The 12,565-nt window shown below is 33.5% G+C and overlaps 1 protein-coding gene and 1 non-coding gene across 2 annotated transcripts; both read left to right on the top strand.

Moving 5' to 3' along the window:
• The first annotated feature begins 6,420 nt into the window (after positions 1–6,420).
• Positions 6,421–6,492, top strand: TRNAH-GUG. Its single transcript has one exon. It is a non-coding gene; the product is annotated as a tRNA-His (tRNA).
• Positions 6,493–6,695: 203 nt separating this feature from the next.
• On the top strand, positions 6,696–10,637 carry LOC109156879. Its single transcript, XM_019304757.1, has 10 exons — positions 6,696–6,803; positions 7,007–7,241; positions 7,343–7,447; positions 7,935–8,104; positions 8,215–8,348; positions 8,480–8,657; positions 8,749–9,310; positions 9,547–9,659; positions 9,735–9,978; positions 10,194–10,637. Exons 1-10 carry the CDS (start codon positions 6,742–6,744, stop codon positions 10,440–10,442), a joined length of 2,052 nt encoding a protein of 683 aa, XP_019160302.1. The 5' UTR covers positions 6,696–6,741; the 3' UTR covers positions 10,443–10,637.
• Positions 10,638–12,565: the final 1,928 nt, after the last annotated feature.

The raw sequence follows: 12,565 nt of genomic DNA, 5'->3' as shown, positions 1-12,565 counted from the left end.
GGGTTCATTGTCTCTATGTAAGTTTGATAGTGAATTTTGTATTATTAGACTTGATTGAAGCATATTCTTTGATGGTGTATAATTTCATTTTTGGTCATAGATTTATAGGTGGCAGTCTACTTTTAAGTCAAGTCATTTTATCAGATCATTCACTTTTGTTCCTACTATTATTATGGCATGATAATTTTTAATCCTTTATCAACAAAATAATTTAAATACAATTAAATACAAGCACATGCATCTCTGTCATGTCTTCAGTTAGGGGATTTTTTTTAAAAAAATAAACATAAAAAAAAAATATAACGGGTCAACTTACTTTGTATATAAAAAAAAATCAAAATTTCTTTATTTCAATGATTTTGTTTATGGAGGACTAAAAATGATTATGTGACAATAATACTAGGACCAAATGTGGATATTCTAATAAAAAAATTAAAAGTAGACTGACACTTATAAATTTAAGATTAAAAATGTAATTAAGTCCTCTTTGATGATATTATTTATCTTAGAGAATTTATTAATAAAAAAATAAAGTCGGTAGTTGTATTAATTGTAATAAATAAATAAATAAAAATGGAAGTTTTTTTAATTAAAAATAATATATAGGGGGAAGGGGGTAAAAGAAAATGAAAAGGGAAGAACAAGAAAAAGTATTAGATCCGCTAAAGATAAAGTCGGTAACATAACTAACTTTTTGGGATTTAGGCAGCAAATGAATTTCCCAAATGCTCTCCAACAACTATATATACAATATACCCTTTTCACCAACTAATTCCACAAATTAATCTACATTCATTTTTACACTTCCACTAATACAAATTCTATATCGGTTTCACAAAAAATTATTATAAAAGAAATTTAAATTTAAACATATCATATCGCTTTAAACAAATTATTTTTTAAGTCTTTTTCAGTATATCAATGAGAAATTTGTTCTTATGGTCTTGGCCACAGTCAAAGGTGGGTAAGTATTGCAATTTAAAAAGAAATATATGCAGTCATATATAGAGCTTGCATTAAATATTTCTAAATTCAATTCAAAATATATCCAAACTAAAATTCCTCTCATTATCATTTAAAATAAAGTTGATGACTTGATGTGAGATCGTGTCATTCAACGTCACTCGATTTTAAATTCAATTCACGGTTTGCATAACTTCATTTGTATAATTTCTTGTTTACCTTATCCATACACCATGCATACTTTAATTTAATGAGATGTGAATTTGTTGTCAAATCAACATTTTGTTTACTCAAAATGATAAAGACTAGTCTTATCTTAAATCTTAATAAAACAATAGTACTAAAAAAAATATTAGTAAAACAATAAAGAATAAAATCGAAGTAATCAATGACATAAAAAAAAACACATATAACGTGTCATTTTCTCGTCAATCATTGAAAGCATATATGTACTAAATGAAACAATAATACAATGTATAATATTACATTGCATTCTACATATATAAATATTTGAAAGTTAAAAATCAATAATCTCTTGATCTAATTGTAATTTGTAAGAGAGAAGTTTCTCATAAGTGTTTGTGGTGTTATATTTCATTTTTTTTTTTCAAATTTTTTATGTATAAAAATATAGTGATTTATTTAAAAGTTATTATCATAATAAATTTATAATTTTAAAAAGAAAAATCATTATTTTGGTCCTTCAATTATTTTTCAATTGTCAATGTAGTCTCTAGTTTTCAATTTCAATTAATTTGATCATTGAATTGTTTAAAATTTCGTCTATTAAACACTTCTGAATGACCAAAATGCTGATTTTTTCATTTTTAAAATTTCTTCAATTTGATCATCGGAACGTTTAATTGAAAATTTTTTAAATAATTCGAAAATCATATTTGTTAAATTTGAAAACTAGAGACTATATTAATAATTGAAAAAAAAATAATTGAAGGATCAAAATGATGATTTCTCCTCTAAAGAATACATGGATAAGCATAATTGTATGAATATATTTATGGAAAAAATGCAATGCATGAAAGCAAAGAGGTATAGCATTTACTATAGTTGAGATGATGTATGGAGAAGTGAAAGATGGATTGTAAAGGCACATGATGATGGATTCTCTAATAAAGTGTGGATGAGCCGTCAGCTATTGACACGATCAACCAGGGCCGTATTTTAAGTTTTGGTGGCCCTGTTCTAGTAAATAAATGTGGCCCTACCAAAATCATAATTTTTAAAACTAATACATGCAAGTTTCGAACCTTTGACCTCCAAGTTAAAATACAATAAATACACATTCTTACCATCTCTTCATGAAACCTTTAAAGTTTAATTGAAAACTTTTTAATTTTTATTTTTAAACTAGCTAGGTAAAAATTAAATATTGAACCTCTAAAATTTGGGGCCCCTCTAAAATTGGGGGCCCTGTGCGGTAGCCCAGCTTGCACAGCCTAAAATCCGGCCCTGCGATCAACAACCTCTACTTTCTTTTTCTCTAGAAACTAGCATGAATATATGTAAGGATTTTTTACAATATTCCAAGTAAAAATTTTGGCACATGTTATCCTTTCTTAATTTTAGTAGGCCATATTTTATGTGTGATAATATTGTAACAATTTCTTATATAGGTAAAACAAGAGACATGTTATATTGTGATGTTATATGTAAAAATGTATGGCCTAGTTGACAAAAAAATAAAAATAAAAAATTAAAGAAAATGACGATCGATGTTTTCTTCAAATTTAGATAACAACATTCTTTTTCAAAGACTTACGAAGAATCCTATTACAGCTTCAAGTACTTCGATGATGTAATCTTCAATCAATTAGAGTCGGATATAGTTTCCTTCCATTCAAGAATGAGTCCACGAGCTAGTCACTAATTGAGTCCACAATTAGCAATAATGTTTTTTACACAAGTGTAAAGAAAGACTTAAGAGTTTTATTGAAAGAAAAGTTGTTTAAATCTGCTATGGCACTGCCCTATTTATAGGTAGAGGCGCAACATTGTAGTCTTAAATACAATGGGAAAAAAAAGTCTTAAACCTAATCTAGAAAGCAAGTAAAGATAGTCTTATTTAGAAAGTGATTTAAGGAATCCTTTTCTAAATACAAACTAGTGTTTTCTTTCTCATGCCAAACACTCGCAAATTATGCTGTGCAACCGTGTGCACCATGTATGGTGCACACGATTACAAAAACGACGTCGTTTTGACTAAAAACGCGCGTCCCACTTTAAAAAAAAAAATCAAGTTCGATTCCCGGCAATAACATTTTTTTGTGCATAATTTGAATTATATATCCACAAATTCATAACTATATATCCACAAATTTATAACTATATATCCACAGTGAATGAATAACACAAAATCCAGAATGAATGAACTAAATATCCACAATGAATTAACTAAATATCCACAATGAATGAACTAAATATCCACAATGAATAAACTAAATATCCATAAATTCATAACTATATATCCACAAATTCATAACTATATATCCACAATAATTCATAACTATATATCCACAATAATGTTGTTGAGGGGAATTGAAACTGAATTTTTTTTAAATGAGACGCGCGTTTTTTAGTCAAAACGATGTCGTTTTGCAACCGTGTGCACAATGCATGGTGCACACGGTTGCACAGCATAACTATTGCCAAACACTTTAACTAATGATGATCCAAAATAATAGGGTTGATTTGGGCCTAAGTTAATCACCAAAATCAACACTTAAACAATTATAAAAAGCTTTGAGTTCTTCTTCATCTTTTGCAATTTGGCTTAACATGAATTTCCACCATCTTTGAACATAACCAAGGAAGAATTGTATTAATTGTTTGGACTTGAACCTTGTCATTGGGCCACTATAATTCTTTTCTTTATCAAATGGACTTCTTATTGACCTTTCTTGTTCCTTCCACCAATGATACTTTAAGAATGTAGTGATGAGCCTTGTGAAGAGCCCATTATGGACTCTTATTGTATCCCATGTATGTTGGTTTCTATTAAGTGGCGAGTGAGTTGAGCATGACTCTCGTACCAGAACGTCAGTAATTTGATTCTTATCAACACCATCTCGACCGAACCCATCGCACATAAGCTTTGTAATAAGACACTTGACAAAAACTAACATTGAAACTCTAGATTCCAGAATGAGTGTTTGAGTGAGTGAAGTATAATTCTTATATCAGAATGTCACAAGTTTGATTCTTGCCAACATCCTTTCGGTCGACTCGGTCGCACATTATCTTCATTTAATATTGCAAAAGATACTTGGATTTGTCGAATTTATATTTAAAACTCTCTTTTCATACATTCATAGTCAATTGGGGATATAGACCAATTGAAGTATATATTGCAATTTGATGGGAGGCTTCTAAGTTTCGGCTTCAAACTTATAATCAATTGTGGTAATAATTGTGTCAAGAATAAAATCCTAAAATAAGCATTATTATAGTATCCAATTCAATGAATATATAAAGAATTCCATTTTTTGAAAGTTCTTAAGTAAAATTTTAGGTTTGAACCTTGTGAATAAAGTAATAGGCGTTAAAAACGTTCTTTTATAATGAGTCCAACTGAAATTTGAGTACGAAAGATATTATTGTTTGTAAAATGTAAATAATAATAATATTTTACTATTATTACTTATGCAACAAATAGTAAATATGAAATTAGAAAAAAAAAACTCGTAAAATGCATGAAATTATAAATATAATCAATTTGTGGTAAAAAAGTAGCTCCAACGTTGAACATGGAATCATGGGCTTTCTTGAAGATTGTCTTTATTCTTTAAAGTTCAGCCCAATCTTCGGGCAGCTGTCGTGTTACAATTAATTTAGCCTGTTTTATTTTTATTCCGGAGTGATTTTTCCAAATCAATAATTTATTATAACTATTTTTTTTTTTTAAATTTACGAGAAAGCTTACTTAAAGGTGTGTTCTTAATGCAACTCATCTTTTTAAATTTAAAAAATACTACATAGACTTCCACTTTTTATTCCCAACTTCTACTTTCTCTCACAAATTATTGATGTAGACATTTTTCTTGGGACCCCATGATGAAAATATCATATCATTATTTACCACATCATAAAGTAAAAGTGAGGGAGTAGAATTTGAAAATACATGTAGTAGAACTCTTTAAAATTTTTCTCCCTAACTTTCCCTCATGACGTGTGACACTATTTGATTGAATATTTTTAGTATTTGATTACAAGTTGGTGGATCAAAGTATCTATAAAGTCCTTGTACTATAGTGTTTTGTTCAATTTAGTCCTTGTACCTTTATTCTGTTCAATTTAGTCCCTCTACTTTAAAAAGTGGTGAAACTAAGGACAATTGTCCAAATCTCATTAAAAACATGGTTTCAATTATTTATTTTAGACATACTAATTTAATATATTGGTGGTAAAAATAACTAATTTTAAATATTTATAAAGAAATATATGAGTAAGAATATAAATATTGTCAGCGCCACGTAACCTAGCTAAGTTAGCCGTAATATTAACACCATTAACTATTGTCCTTAATTACACCATTTTTTAAAGTACAATGACTAAATTGAACAAAATAAAGGTATAAGGACTAAATTGAACAAAACGTTATAATACAGGGACCTCATAGATACTTTGACCCAAGTTGGTGTGATCAATCAATTCATGTACACTCAATGATTATAAGTCACATCGTAATAAAATTAGGATAAAAAACACTAAGAGGGGTAAAAAAAATATATTCCTAATATAAAACAAAATATTACAACCTATTTGATTGGAGAGAATTAGAATTTCACCCCCACCCAATTCCGAAGGCAAGTAAATTTCTTCATTCGGTTGGAGTGAACTGCAATTCCAATTTCCTCATTTTCACGGAATTAGAATCTTATGTCTCCCCCGAATATTTTCAATTCCATAGTAATGGGAAGAAAAATAGATACTTTTGGAACACAATTATCTTTATCTTTTCTAACCTAAAATTGATATTTTACTTTTATAAAATTAGAATATCATATTTACTCCTGATATTATCTCAAAATAAATAAATAAATAGCCAAAAAAAAAAAAAAAAAAAGACCACTAGTTGATGACTATTCTCATGTGCCTAGCGAGCACGTGAAGAGAATGCACCAAGCAAGTGTTGGAAATGTGTCTCTCTTTCGAATAATACTATACATACTCTAGCATTACATTTCATTTTTTACTCCTTACTTACATGTCACCTTTTGATTCATTCAAAAAATTTTGAGTCATAATTTTTATTACTTTCCTTTTTCATCCTCCTTCAATAAAATCAAGACACATGGGAGGGGTTTTAGTCTCTCGGAATCCATTTAACATTTTCCTTATTATATTACTCCGTATTATTATTATTTTCTGACAAAAATTCAAACCTTGTAGATAAATCTAAACCTTCTTCCTATTCTAATATAACTAAAACCCACCAATAAAGTGGCTGTAGTTTAGTGGTAAGAATTCCACGTTGTGGCCGTGGAGACCTGGGCTCGAATCCCAGCAGCCACAAATGAGAATGTTTTATGGTGTGTGCCATAAGTCTATAACTATACCTCATGTTTTCCAACGCTGCATGGGAAGCACGTGTCTGTGGGATACGAATACACCGCATGCACACCGTGGCGTAACTTCTTCTAATTATTCCTCGGCGGTTAATTGGATAATGTCTCCCTCCATATCCATCCCACACCTCAATACTAACACACACATTATATTATTACAACATATATACAATATATTACATGTAGATACCCATTAATGGAGATGGAGATAAAGCACCTTTCTTCCACTGCCAACCACGTCGTCCGCCAATGCGCCCGGTAATCATCCCTCCCCCCTTCTCTTTATCCCTAGAACCTTAACGACCTGTTATTACATGTAGCTCAATCTGGAACTTTAACGATCTGCTATTACCTGACACATACTGTTTTTTCTTATGCTTGGAAATTACAAATACTTTTAAAAATTTAAAGGTTTAATTGACTTCTCATATAAAGTTCGGGTTGGGGAGTGTTTATGTTAGGACGCTAGATATATCTGTGGAGGAACTAGTGAATGAGTTGGAGATAGGATGGGAACCGGACTATTACAAGAAGGGATACTCAAGGAAGTTGGTGGAGTTTTCGTGTTCAAAGGCTGTGGCCAGGATGTTCAGTCATCCACATGCTGCTGTTCTTGATGCTTTCTTCAGCCGTTTCACCTTTGATATGATGCTTGCTTGGGAGATGCCTACCTCTGCAGATGAACAATCATATAACGTAAACGCTAACTCTTCTGATTCATTCCTTTTAATTTCCTTTCCCATATAGTTATTATTAGGTAATAGGATAGTTTAAATATTGTTTGTGTGAACGTACAGGAATGTGCAGGAAAAGAAAAGGAAGACAAAGAAGTGGCTATAAAGTCCACTGATCAACAACAAGATGACATCCCTTTGTTCTATTCAGATATCATGCCACTCCTTGTAAGCAATCTTGTGGTCTTAGCCTGACCCATCTTGTAGTCTTAGCCGGTAAAGGATCACAAAGACCTAAACCTAAACTAAATTAGGTTGTCCATAGTTGATTGGTTCACAACGTAGCCTTAGCAGTCAAAGATAAGGAGTTGTTCATAGCTGATCGGTTCACAAATCTGGCCCTAGCAGGCAAACGTGGCCCTCGGCGGCAAGGACAAGGAGGTAAACCAGATTAAGTTGTTTACAGCTGACTGGCTCACAAACGTGATCCTAGCCAGCAAGGACTACAAGGAGGTAAACCAAATTAGGTTGTCCATAGCTGATCGGCTCACAAAACCAAGAAGGTCAATAGGCTGTTCTCGCTAGGAGTCAACAACTTGACTAACTTGGCTGGATTTGCCCTACTGCTACATCTGTTGTTGCTCTGATTCATTTTCCTTCATTCCAATTTCCACAATTGTTCTTTCTGAATGAATGGTTTTGAGAATGTTGGCAGGTTGATAATGAGCAAAATGTTGGGGAAGATGGATTTGTGTGGCTGGCGACACTTGTACCAGTGATAGCTGATGTTGTTAATGCACACTTCACTTTTGAGACTCTTACTGCTACTTCTGCCAATAGACTCCACTATCCTGCATATAATATGTTCTTGAACCAGATTGACAAGTAAGTATTCAAAAACTGCTTCTATTGTTACTACTATCGAAATTTATCCCAGTTAAACTTAACATTTCCACTGTAGAATATTAATGCTTTTTTTCTACTGTTTTCTTCAGATGCATAAGGCATTTGCAGAAGCAGTCCACACCAACAGGGGTTGAACTCGGAGATGATGAGTTTATACTACATGTCGAAGGAACTGCAACCTCGCAAAGAGTCGTGCGCCATATTCGAGGCACAAGTTGGCCTGGTATCTCTTTCATCTTCTCATTTTACATGTTTTTACTATCAGGCTTTTAGTTGAAACGAGACGGTCTGTATTATTAATTTGTGTTATCTAGTGTATGGAGTGATGTATTTTCGTGATGCTATGGTTTCTAGGTAGGTTGACATTAACAAACTATGCTCTCTACTTTGAGGCATCTGGGGTCCTGTCTTACGAGGATGCTCTTAGGCTTGACCTTTCGAAGGATATCGAGCAGACTGTAAAACCAGATGCCACGGGTCCGTGGGGTTCCCCCATTTTTGACAAGGCTATAGTGCTTGAATCTTCTGAACTGTAAGTTATAAATGCTTTGGTGTTGCAGGCGAGAGTTCATGAGATCGAGTTTGTTTTGGAATATGATGACTTGGATTTGGCTATACTGTAGGCAAGAAAGTGTTGTCCTAGAGTTTCCAGAAATGGCGAGCGCCACGAGACGTGACCACTGGCTGGCTCTTATCAGGGAGGTCATGCTGTTGCATAGATTCTTGCGGAGTTTCGAGGTCAGATTGCCAATAGAATCGTGGGAAATGCATGCGAGGACGATACTAGGAATCGTAAGGCTTCATGCCGCTAGAGAAATGCTTAGGATTTCGCCCCCTGCTCCCAAGGGCTTCTTAATCTTCGAGTTGCTAGATGAGTTGCCAAAAGGGGATTATGTACTCGAAGAGCTTGCCGAGAGTTTGAAGAGGGCCGACGTTGTGCATCTGTGTAGTGCAAGCTCAATCTTGAGGAGCTTGAATGTCTCCGGCCAATTGTCCATGCCCTCTACACAAGTAAAGGAAATCAGCCCCGAGGGCAACCCTGCAGTAGTTCAAGCTAAAAACACGTCGTCCCTGGAGAACGCCATTGATGAAGCAAGGAAGCAAGACAACGAAATAAACGTGGCTCAAGCTACCGTCGAGGAAGTGAGGGAAGAAGGGATTGCCAACAACATCCAGGTTCTTATGGTAAGTGCTATGCTCGGGGGGCAACACTAGTCGATCAGGTTATTGGCTTGGTAATCACAAGATTCCAAGTTCCACTTCCAGTTGTAGTGGCCTATTGGTCTTCTTAATTTGAGCCAATCAGATATAAATAATCTAGGATGATTTACCTCCTTGTAGTTCTTTGCTGGCTATGGTCACAAAACGGGATTTACCAAATGCACACTTTCAGATAGTGACTTGTATATCACTGGCTGCAGGGTCTCCTGAAGCCATTTGGAGGATTAGTGCCTCATTTCCAAGAGATTTTGACATGGGAAAGGCCACTAACCACTTCAATTGTTCTCCTGATAACTCTTCTAGTCATTTACAAGTAAGTCTTCTGAATTTGCTCTAACTTACCTTCATCCTCATTATATTTACAATATAAATCGAGTGGAAAATGCAGGGAGTGGGTTGGCAAGGCCATTGCAGCCTTGTTATTGTGGATGGTTGCTACAATGGTGAGGGCGAGACAATTAGGGATAGCGAATACATACAACAAGATAGTTATCTTCACCGGATCTGATAAAACGACGGTGGAGAGCATAGTGTCAGCTCAACAGGGGCTAAGAACTGCATATGACATAGTCCAACGTTTGAATGTCACAATTCTCAAACTTTGGTCACTATTTATCTCAAAAGCTCCCAAGGTAACTAAACAAACTATTCCAACTTACTATAGTCACAAAGACAGGGTTTGAACCAGCCAGTTATGGATAACGTAAGCTAGTTCACTTTTCTATAGTCTGTTTCTTAAAGTTACAAGACAGGATTTATTCAGTGTACACTGACTTTCAAATAGTGACTACAGCTTGTTTCCCTCGTCACAGGGTGGTTAATATTTTGAATGGTTATTATATTGCAGCATTCGAAGATGGTGATGGCGGGCATGATCGGCGTTGCGGCGGTGGTGGCGGTGATTCCATTCAAGTTTATCCTGATGGGGGGTGTATTGTCTGGGTTTTTAGCATGCTCAAAGAAGGGAAAAGGAAAGCAGACTGAGAAGGAGGGGGGGAACAGGCGGCTCAAGGAGTGGTGGGATTCTATCCCAGTTTCAGTTGTGGAAGCCGTGGATGAGATTGCGGTCCAAAGTGTGGCCTTGAAAGCAGATTGAGGATGCCATAAACTTCATTGTTATCGGCTGTCCTTTTTCTTGCTTGCTGCTAACTAGTTATGTACGTCTAACGTCTGTCTACATCTGTAGATGATTGTCTGCATGTGAAGTAGTTTTGCATCGTGTTCTTATACAATTTAATTTAATTTAATGGGTATGTTTAGTACTGAAAATTATAGAATTTCTAACCACCTGAAAATGATCTTAAATCAAGTCGAAAGTTTTGTAACGACCACTTTTGGTATCTGGAAAAAGTTTTGTTGCTATTTCCGACAACTTTTTGCTTTTGAATTGATTTAAGAATAATTTCAGGTGGTCCGAAATTCTATAATTTCTAGTAGTGTTTGGTTTATGGGTTTATGCATTTGGATTGGGAATTGAGGATATAACGATTTTGATTAACACAATGTATAAAATGATTAGCACTAAAAATATATATAGATATATAATTTTAATTGAGACTTATTCTGTTTTTAGATATATTCTCAATGTATTATTTCAAAATTTGTGTCCATGAACTTGTAGTAATATGACATTTTGAAAGTTATAATAATTTTAGTTTATAATAATGAATTTATAGTAATGATTTGGTGATTTGAAATTAGTTAATGAATTTGCATAATAACTTGATGGCCATGGCATTGTAAACTACTGTGTAGAAATCACTCCGTATTTATTTATGATTATGAAAATAGAAGTAACAATTGAGAATGGTGAAAGATAGTACACAACTACACATTATTATTTTTTCATAAATAAATACGGAGTAATTTCTATCTTGTAGAGGAGGGTACACAACTATATATATTATTTTTCATAAATAAATACGGAGTAGTTTCTATCTTGTAGGTCACGTACGAGCCAGGCACGCAGGGTCAGATTTTAGGCTGTGTAAGTTGCCTAATAGTACATGACCTCAAATTTTAAAAGGCTCAATATTTAATTTTTATCTTAGTTAGTTAAGAATTTTTTTAAAAAATTTACGATTGATTTGAAAAAACTCCATGAAGAAACGGTAAAAATGCATGTCTATAGTGTTTCATCTTGAATCCTGCCCGCTGCTCCAACTTCCTTTTATCATTTTTATTACCTTCCTTTCTTTAAAAATCCTTTTACCTTTCTCTTTGCAGCATTTTTATTTTTTGTTATTGTTATTATTGTTATAATTGTAATTATTACATAATATGTCTTTCCTTTATTTTTGCGCACAGTAATATTTTATCAGTATTGGTCCTTCGACTATATTGATTTTTTATAATTAGTCTTATACTTTTAATTTCGATAATTTAGGTCCCTTAACTATAGTTGTGTACGACAATTAGTCCATAAAAATCGTGAATCAAAGTTGTTAGTGATACTATACTTGTTGGATTAAAAGTACAAAAAACTCCGCGTTGATTGATTAATAGAGAAATGAACTATATTTTTTGTTCATTACTTTTTCTTTGTCAGTTCATCGAATTAAAATTAAATACTTGATGGAAATTGTACTCCATGGAGTACACCTAACATTTTTCTTCCCATTTTCGCCCATAACCTAACGCCCAAAGCCTAAAAATCACTAAGCATATAAAGGAACGTTATTCTATGCAACCTTCTGTACCATGTAAAGTGCGCACGGTTCAATTCATAATTTTTAATCGTAGATTCATAAGTTAAATACAGTAGATTCATAATTTCTATACAGTATATATTAAAGATATGTGTGGCTGATATCTTATGTTATTATATTTAGTCCTACTCTAGCTTCTGTATAATAGTTATTAGGCTAGTTGTTGTAACTGATAGCTATCTTTTCTCATTTGTAGAGCTATTTATAGCTGACTGTGGTTTCATTAATAAATCACTTGTTCATAATCTTTACATGGTATCCAGAGCCTAAAATCTTCTACGAAAGAAACTATTTTTTTCTCCCTCCCTTGCTTCCTTCCTACTCAATAGCGTCCACTGCACCACCCAAACTACTGCTCCGGCCACCATTGAAGTCATCCAACTTCACGCTACTACACACTTCCCTATCAAACTCACACCAGCGAATTTCCCAGTATGGTGCCGGCAAGTCCACGCTACTCTTGTTGGACTTGATCTCCTGGGATATGTTGACGGCTCCATCAAGGAACCAA

The sequence above is a fragment of the Ipomoea nil genome, unplaced genomic scaffold (assembly GCF_001879475.1).
Source record: "Ipomoea nil cultivar Tokyo-kokei standard unplaced genomic scaffold, Asagao_1.1 scaffold2759, whole genome shotgun sequence".
NCBI lineage: Eukaryota > Viridiplantae > Streptophyta > Magnoliopsida > Solanales > Convolvulaceae > Ipomoea > Ipomoea nil.
Note: the sequence above shows the minus strand (reverse complement) of the source record. Positions and strands in the feature narration are given on the sequence as shown.

What these genes read in the sequence shown, in the direction of transcription:
- LOC109156879 (XM_019304757.1), top strand. Translation starts at nt 6,742, where the DNA reads ATGGAGATGGAGATAAAGCACCTTTCTTCCACTGCCAACCACGTCGTC. An exon ending in GTCGTCCGCCAATGCGCCCG is followed by an intron (nt 6,804 to 7,006) that starts GTAATCATCCCT and finishes TGTTTATGTTAG; the next exon opens with GACGCTAGATATATCTGTGG. An exon ending in TTCTTGAACCAGATTGACAA is followed by an intron (nt 8,105 to 8,214) that starts GTAAGTATTCAA and finishes TGTTTTCTTCAG; the next exon opens with ATGCATAAGGCATTTGCAGA.